This window comes from Leuciscus leuciscus, assembly GCF_965113295.1.
Source record: "Leuciscus leuciscus genome assembly, chromosome: 21".
Classification (NCBI taxonomy): Eukaryota; Metazoa; Chordata; class Actinopteri; order Cypriniformes; family Leuciscidae; genus Leuciscus; species Leuciscus leuciscus.
This window is the reverse complement of record NC_138745.1, coordinates 23086951-23096767: the sequence shown is the minus strand read 5'-3', so window position 1 is coordinate 23096767 and position 9817 is coordinate 23086951. Positions and strand designations below refer to the sequence as shown.

Sequence of the window (9817 nt, the reverse complement as noted above, 5' to 3'; positions counted from 1 at the left end):
TTAAAGGGAATGGGAGATGAGACTCTGATTGGTTTAATGCACGTAAATTCCAAAACACATCCATTACTCATTATGAGAATAGGGAAAACCCTTTTAGACCATTTTTCCCGTCGTTAAACTAGCAAAAGTGGATTCGGACACGCCCTAAGTGAACGTGCGCCGTGCGCTTTAGACCATGCGCTTAAATCGTTAAAATAGGGCCCTTAAAGTCCTTATTGTTGAGTCCTGATATCACTTATTAACATTCAGGATGTTCAGCCTACAGCTACTTTTCCAAACCCCATGTTCCCATGTGAATCTGCCTTAACACTAAAACCTAAATCTTGGGTTTAAAAAAAAAAAAAAACTCAAGGTGAGCTGTCTTTAAACGCTAAAAAGTACAGTACCGCTGAGACTCCTTACTGAACAGCACAACACAACAGCTTTTGTTCTGGTTGGTACTGTATAATATAAACCCTTGCTTGAATCCTGTGAGGAGGCCCCTTTTCCCATTACTATCTTTTGCAAAGCGTATTTCTGGAATGGAGAATCGATATTTCTCGTGCTCAGCCCGAGCTGTCCATGCTTCAGTGTGTGCTATGATGGAGTGGAGGGCCGAGAGGAATTCAGAACATTACACAAATCCAGCTCTATCTTTTTCCCATGAGGCTGCAGCTCGTCGCGTGTCGTCAACCACAGTGAAAATCGTGGCCGCTAACAGCCAGAGAGCAACGTGTGTCCACCCTAACAGCGAGTGCAGTACCCTCCGGGCCAGAAGAAATGATTGGTGTTTGTGTGGGTGCATGTCTGTTTGTGCATGCCGAGGTGTGCAAGTTTAAGCCTGCTGGGACTGGGAGGTTTTAGACATGCTATATGTAAGCGGACATGTTAAATGGCACAGTGTATGTCACACTGCCAGATGGGAATGGATGGCATTCATCTTAGTGAGAGTTCAGCAGAGGAACTTTTTTAGCTTTACATGACAGATGTTCAAATTTACTTACTGTGAACTAGCTTGAACTTGCGAACAGCAGAGGTGGTACTTTATTAGTGGAGCAAGACTGTATAATATTAAGCTGTGCAACCGAGGGAGGAAAGTGTAGTGGCTTCTGGGGAAATGTAAATGAAACGTACTGGGCGGAACAATGGCTTGTCAGTACTCCTGACACGTGTAACGCTCTAGTGGGGAGTCTATAGTATGTAGATGAAGGACCATTGTGTATCGGTACTGTGGCAAGGACTGTGCACTCTCTGGTAGGGAAAGTCTACAGCGTGCTCATCTGGGAGTGAGCGCTTGGCCGCAGACTCTGGCCGTTGAAGGTTCTACATCCTTCTCTTCAACACAGTGTTTAAAGTGTTTAATGTCTGTGAGAGAGAAAGTGTGTCTACTGTACACTTATCTATACTCTGGGAACAAAAACATATATAATATAATATAATATAATATAATATAATATAATATAATATAATATAATATAATATAATATAATATAATATAATATAATTAGTGCTGGGTAACAATTAATCGTGATTAATCGCATCCAAAATAAAAGTTTGTGTTTACATAATATGTGTGTGTGTACTGTGTATAATTATTTTGTATATATAAATACACACACATGCATGTATAAATGTAGGAAATATTTGCATGTACATACTGTATATATTTATACATAATTTATATTATATATAAATATAAATATTTTATATATTAATAACACATTTTTCTTAAATATATACATGCATATGTGTGCATGCATTTCTATATACAAAATAATTATACACAGTACACACACATATATTATGTAAACAAACTTTTATTTTGGAGGTGATTAATCACAATTAATCGTTGTCCGGCACTAAATATAATATAATATATAATATAATATGTCTATTGTGTGCATATAATTAGAAGTACAGTAAATGATAAGTCCCCATAGCCAAGTTATTGTGTGGGTGTTACCTGAATATTAAAAGGGAGATATTGGCAAAAATGTATCTGAATAGTAAAACTCTAACTTATTAACAGACAATAGATAGATCAAGAACAAATTGAAAACAATTGAAAACAAATTAGTCCATGCTATGTTGTGTATGTGTGTAATTAGCCATTAAGGAGAGCACTCCAACTGGCTGATGTACCTAGATTGACCGTGAGTCGGACACGTCCTCCGTCCAGCTCCAGCCTCAGAGTGTCAGCTGAGTTTCGGGAGGTGGTTGCCATGAGAACACCATAGGCACGCTGGGAACGGAAGCGCAGCGACACGTCTTCTGCCTCAGTGTGCATCACTACTGGCAACTGGATCTTCATAAACTTACTGCCATCATAACTGAGGATGGTGGCATCTGAGAGAGAGAAGAGAAGAGAGAATTTAGAAAACACTAAAAAAAGGAGAGTGCTGGGCAGTGACAGCAGCTCGTGGCTGATCATAAACCCCAGTGTTGATGGCGACAGATGAATGACTGCTTACTAAAATGTTTTACTGCCAGACACTGAAATTCTCTACAGCATTTCATAGCAGTAGCCCACAACTGCTCAGTCTAACCAGAAGATAAATGCCATAAAAAAGACTCATTATACACCACATTTTATTTCTTTGTTATATCGCAATGCTGTGTTTATGAAGAGACCACATAATGTATTCCTGCTGAGGGGCTTTTGAAGCGCCGTTTACCGCCGTCAATTGGTTTAATCTGGTTATAAGTATCTCAATTATTTTATAGAGCAATTCAATTTAGTGAGCCGAATCTCTAGACAACTAATTTTGCAATGGGAGATAGTCGAGGTCTCAGAGTGTCTCAGAGCATAATCTCACCAGCTGCTCAATCAGAGATATACAGTCCAGAAAGAGAAGAGGAGACACGCATGCCAACCGAAAGAGATCTGCAACCACTCCGCACGTTTCCTGCATAACACCTGGTTCTGGGCTGGTATCAATTGGAAACAAAAATAGATTCACAAAACTCCTCCCATACACACCATTATTTTGTTGGTTTGTTTGTTTTTACACCATGTCAGCTTAAATTTTTGTGGTAGAAACCAGGGAAAAAAATATAATAAAAGGAACAAAAGTAAAAAGCATAAGAATTTAAGACCACCAAAATATTTAGATTTTTAAAATCGATCTTTGATAAAAAATAAATAAAAAATTAGGACAGTTAAGACATGACAGTCCAATAAAATGTTTAATAAACAGTCACATTATAACAGTTGCTCCTGATATTTACAAATATAATATCTGTGAATTGATTGCAATGAATTTTGTTTGATAAACAATATCTCATGCTTGCATTAGAATCAGCTTGTGATGGCATAAAGACAATGAAATGGATTTGGAATTATTATATAATATTATAGTTTGTGGTCGGTAAGATAGTTTTATGTTTTTGAAAGAAGTCTCTTATGCTCACTAAGGCTGCATTTATTTGATCACAAATACAGTAAAACAGCAATATTGTGAAATATTATTACAATTTAAAATGTGTTTTCTATTTTTTTTTTTTATCATTTACTCACCCTGAAGTTGTTCCAAACATGTATGAATTTTTCTTTTGTGCTAAACACAAGATATTTTAAAGAATATGGTTAACGAAACAGTTGACAGAAGCAACTTGAGGTACTAACTTGTGTCACGTTCAGTTTATTTTTATTCATGGACTTGAGTGTGTTTCCCTGCCTGTTACCTGATTCTTGAGTGTTACTATTAAAGTGTTGTTTGGATTTCATCTTCAGTCTTCAGCCTGTTCCTGAGTAACACCACAGTGTTACAACTTGAGGGCGAGTAACTGATGACAGAATTTTCATTTTTGGGTGAACTATCCCTTTAATATATTAAAATGTAATTCATTCCTGTGATGGCAAAGTTGAATTTTCAGCAATCATTATTCCAGTCTTCAGTGTCACACGATCCTTGATGCTCAAGAAACATGTCTATTTATTATTAATGTTGAAATCTGTTGTGATGCTTAATATTTTTGTGGAAACCACAATATTTTTTCCCCAAAAGACAAGCTTATATTTGAAATAGAAATCTTTTGTAACATTATAAATGTCTGAAATGACAGGCTATTTACAAATTGTGTCAACTGGTAATTGCTAAGTATTGTGTAAAAAACGCAGTGACTTAGTCTTTGTGAAGTAACTTTGAGAAGTTTTAAGAACACTAGCCTCCATTTCAGTGAAAATGGGTACAGGACACTTAAAACCACAGAAGTGCTGAGTATGAGACTTTCCCTTGAAAAATAGAAAGAAAGGTAGCAGAAAAAAAAAAGGCAAAATAGGACTGATGAGGAACTCAGTACTGTGTATATGCCTAGATAATTTAGCGCGATAATGGAGGCCGGCACATCTGCCTCTGTGCAAAGACCGGCCTCTCAGCCAGAGGACAACATCTGGCATGGAACCAGTACAGAGACATCACTCGCTTGTGAGGGAGCTCTGGAGATGATGAGGCTGCAGGCTATCACCAATTAGGCTGCCCTTTTCCTCACACACCCACAGACACACACTCTTCCTGCAATGTTGATGCCTGTCTTGTCTCAGCATCCTCTGTTTCTGTTACACCATTGCCGAGCCCGAGAACACAACAGAGCGAGCTAGCGGAAAACAAGACGAAGACAGGAACACAAGTACGGCAGCATGCATACTAATCAGCACAGTGATGTGATGTACATTCAACCCCCAAGGAAAAGAGAGCGCGTGAGAATGTAAAAAGGTACCGTAGTCATGTTGCATGAGTATTGTCTCAACTCTTGCAAAACATTGATTTACCTAACAAGCCCCAGCATACAACAGCTTGTCATTGTAACTAAACTCAATTTATGAGGCCTGTAGGAATGTGTAATGCTATCTTTTAGTGCCACAGCAGAGATCAATACATTATGAAGCTCAGTAATGGTGCATGTGAGCGTTTACAGTATCTATCCAATGTGCAGTACTGGTCAAATGTTCAGGGTCAATTTGAACAGTATTTTCTGTATATAATATCTTCCCAGTGTTGTCCTCCAAACAATGTACAAACTGCAGGATGTGACAACAAATATTATAAAAATATCTGATATAGATTATGCACAAAAGAATTACAGTATAACAAAACAGCTTGTCAGCAGTTTTAAGGCAGAAAAACTATATAAATAACTGTATAAAAATTATAATATAAACCGTTTTAAATGCTAGGAAGTCAAATGTACAGTGGGAACATACAAATTCTCTTCTTTGATCATAGTAACGCAGTGGTTCCCAAACTGGGGTACGTAGGTGACAGAGGGGGTACGCAAACAAAATGCTGATTTTTGCTGTTAATTTCATTCTATCCCATCTTAAAATAACATTAAAATCGAGCATGTATTTCTAACAGGCAAAATGCCGTCTTTAGTTTAAAAACAGGAAAAGGTAGTGCCGTAAATAGTCAAATAAATGACATCCAATCAAATTACCTCATCTTTTGTGGTCAAAACTGACTGCATCCACACAAGCAGCGTGGTTGTCTGCAGAATATGCTGTCTTAGCAAATTGCGCTCATTACTGTCGTGTAATGTACCTTTAAAAGCGAAGTTTAAGCACTTGCATGAAGAACAAATATAGACACAGACTGTTCACTGAGATTGATTTAAGACTCAAACTCTCTTTGATGCAGAAACATATCCTGTGCGAGTTCTTGTTTTTAAATGTTGATAATATATTAAACGAGCAAGAATGCAATTTTTCCCGAATATCCACACGATTGCAAAATGTGACATGGATTTGATATAACAGTTCAACAAACGAATAAGTAATATTTAGTGAAGTAGCTTACAGTTTAAACAAAGTATTGGCAACATTGTTTGCTCTATTTGCAACGAAATAATAGTTAAAGCTGTTAATAGTATAGTAAAAGCTGTATTATTGGTATCCGTTGAGACACTCTAGAAGGTGACGCTGACCTGAACCTCCATGTTTCACAATCAAACTTCATTCATCTTGGCTCCATTCAAGTATTTAACCTCAACTTTTCATTATCCAATCGGTTTCCAAAATTAAGTCCCACCCTATATTACAGAAGTTCAATCTATGAAAGAGAAGGGTTACAAATACAGTATAATGTAGACTTTAACAACCACAAAGCAGGTGACCACCTGCTCTGAGCAGGAGCTCCCACTGTCCCACTTTAACCCTAAACCCCAATCTTTAGCCCTCCCCACCGAGACCCGCTCCAGAGAGGAGGCAGCCTCAAAACAATGACAGCTTGACAAACGAGCCCCCGTCTCGTCTCCAGTGCAGTAGTCTCACGCCAGGGGAGAGGATAATGAAAAGAGAGGTATGGCCAGTGGTTCAGAAAGACCCTCATTGCCTCCTCAAACAGTCACACAGCGGGAGAGCGCAGCAGTATGGCATCCGTACCGCTCGACAGCCCACACATCACATCCAATCTGGACAAGATGGAAGCAACGCTCTCTGTGCCTCGCAGAAGTCTGCAGAGGTTTCAAATGAAGAAACATGCTAGGAAAACAGCATGGAGATGGAACAGAGGGAGGACGGGAAATGACAGAATTGAAGGTGTGATCGACAGAGCTCAGCTGTCCACATATTTCGACACTAGAAAGGGGTGCTTCTTCAACTGTAGGCACTTTTGGACCCGGTGGGCTTAAAATAACTCTCTTAAAACATACTTTGACTAGTTTAATATATCTAATAACAATACCCAACAGTGTTTACTCGTGCATGAAATGAAAAGTGTGCAATTTTCTGAAACATCATGAGTATTTCCATCATAATGTCACTTCCAACTTCCACCACATAAAAAATGACTTATTGTGTGTAATAGCATTATGATATAAATTATGGTCATGGACATGACATTTTTCACATTTTTGGAATAAAATTGAATAATTATTTGGAATTATTTGGAATAAAAGGTCCAAAAAGTAAATTTTACTCATAAAATGTTATAAATCCTATAATTACTATATCAGCACAATAAAAATGTTCTCTCCACAATAGATATTTACCTAGATTGCTTTATGTGTCATATTTCATATCTGACGTTATGACCAATTTGATAACCAAGAACACAAAGTTTTGAGGAAAAAAAAGAAGGAAAAAAAATTCTATATATAAATAATGTCTATCTATCTATATATATATATATATATATATATATATATATATATATATATATATATAAATATAATGTCAGTCACAACAGGACATACACAATTTGAGTAAAAATATTAATATAAATTTACACACAATAAACATTATAATTGTTAATAATTATTTCACTCCTTGTTTAGATCATAACAGTTTTTCATATTTATGTTTGGAAGTCAATTTAAAATGACAAAATCTATACATAAGGCATTTGAAAAGTAGCAAAACATAACTGATATAGGAATGGATTTAATGTAACCCTCATATAACAAAAAGGGGAAAAAGGGAAAATCTTAGTATTATACTGCCCATAGCTTTAGAACGGCTTCAGTTTATCTTTTCGAGTGACACAGATCTCTCAATTAAGGGCAATCTTGTCCCAACAAGCATTGACCAGTCACGAAAGCTCCTCAAACTGCCGCTCTCCTGGTCTGTAATGAGAGAGACGGAACTGGAGGGCCGCAGGTAGAAAGGAGTGTACATGGCTGGTCACTCTCTCCATCTGCCCCTCCATCTGTTGCTACTTTCATTTAGTGCTCGGTGCTGTCCAAATCCTCTGATATGCAGGATCAGCCCAACACATGCAAATGGAGACACTGTTATACAGGAATAAATAACTCATCCGTCTCTGTCTTTCCCGTTCCATCAGGCTACCACATAATCTCACTTGAAGCACTTTACTCTGTCAGACAAACATTAATAAATAAAAAAAATAAAAATAAATAAATAAAACAGGGCTGTCAATTCATTAACAATTTAATTGAATAAATTACATGATGTGCCAATCAATTAACCGGCCTAATCCTAATTAATCACATACTAGTGTGTACTAGTGTTTAGTATCATTGATATACTAGTATAGTTTTGTTAATATTTTAAATTGAATTTTATTTGCATATTTACTCTTTTTTTTTTTTTTTGCAGACAATGTTTGTGTTTTAAAATGTTTTGGTTACACTTTTTTTTTCCCGATAGTCCACTTCAGTCATTCTACTAACTTATGTAACTTTGCAACTATGTACTAACTACTAATACTCTAATGACTGGTAGTTGACAAGTAGTTGCAGCAAAAAAAAAAAAAAAAAAAAAGATATGATATGATCTATAAATTATAACATGTTGTTTACCACAATAAGTTAAGCAATTTTCAACTTTCTTATAAGTTATACAAGATTCAACTCATTTTTTAAAGTCAGTTTATTGTAATTTAAGTTGAAATGACTTAAACATCCAAGTTGATTGTACTTTTTTTATATGGTGAAATTTACTTTAAAGTGTTACCAATGTTTTTTTTTATGGTTTTGATAGTTTTAGTTACAATAACCTGGTCACATACAGCGATATTTACAGAAGAAAAAGAAAAATGTAAACAAATATATTACTGTGAACATTTTATTTTTAGAATAAAATTGTGACTTGCTAAGGCTAATTTCTAGCAATTTAATTGGAGATGCAATAAGCGCTATTTAGCTTTTTTTATTTTATTTTATTTGATGCACGCTCTACAATAGTTTGTCAACTTACAGCCCTTTCACTAATTCATTTTTAGCCTTTTTGTCATTTTATTCATAGTGATAGCAGAAAAAGAACTGAAAATGGTGCAGTCAAGGGAGAACAGGATTGGGAAATGACACAAGCCAGACTCGAACTTGCATCACCACCAGCATGTGCCTGGAATGTCAAAGTGCATTTGATCATGCAAAAGGCCTAATCTTCCATAATCTGAACACACACTCCTAGCCTGATGTCGTCATACTCAGATTCTAGTTAGGATATGAGTCTGGTACTGCTCCACTGTATTTATGGGGTGTGTTTCAACTGAACCAGGAAAAAAAATGCCTCTGCACCCAATTGGATAGACCTACAACCAATCAGAGCAACGGAGTAAGTGACGTATGTTCTTCCTTCATCTTTCCGATCGACAAATGCCTTGATCGCGGTTCTCTGTTCCTCTTTTAAAATGAATGTGCTGTCGATATCTTCTATAACAGACGCGATGGCGGAATCTACACATCTCAATTCTCCAGCGGCAGTCATCTTTGTTGTAAACGAATTCAACCCAAGCGCTCTTTGGCGACGTGGATGATTACGTTACTGTTGATCATCTGTCCATCATCGCATAAAGCCCGCCCTGACAATTTGATTGGTCCGAACAGCTCTGGTTCGAGCATAGTTGCTCCCCAACGGATCATGTCCAGACCGAACTTCCCGACCTCAAATGTTGTGGGCGGGGCTAAGTTCGACCGGCATCCAGGCTAACACACTCCCTGAATTGCGCCGTTCTTTGAGTTTAGCTCGCTAGATGACATCCGGAGAGTCAGCAATCACATGGTGCCGCCGCAGGCCCTCCCCACCAGAATACTGCAGTGCACAGGAGCTATAGTTGCCACAGGGATTAGGGAAATGTATGTTCAACAATCATGATAAACAGGATGAGTTGGCTCAGAGGCATCATACATTATTCAGGTTTGCTTGTGGTGAGTTCCTGCATGCCGATAGAACCTTCACCGTAAATGCATGTTACAATTTTTCTGCACGCAACACGACACCTCATGAAGTCTAAGAGCGCGCAGCGGCCGGGGCAATGAAACAAATACCGACTTGGGAATCAACATGAACGACCTGCCAACCGTGCAATCAAGCAGGTGTGGCTGAGGGAAATAAAAGTGAAGTCTATAAATGCTCGGCTGTTTGATCCCGCTTGTAGCA

General features: G+C 37.4%; 1 protein-coding gene across 14 annotated transcripts in view; it reads right to left on the bottom strand.

Moving 5' to 3' along the window:
• The window catches only part of nrxn1a (neurexin 1a), a 180328-nt gene that overhangs the window by 76778 nt on the left and 93733 nt on the right, over nt 1-9817 (bottom strand). For all 14 annotated transcript variants that reach the window (XM_082151709.1, XM_082151718.1, XM_082151711.1 and 11 more), the window contains one exon: nt 2122-2325. In XM_082151709.1, the coding sequence (XP_082007835.1) occupies nt 2122-2325 (204 nt within the window). The remainder of the gene's footprint in view (nt 1-2121; nt 2326-9817) is intronic.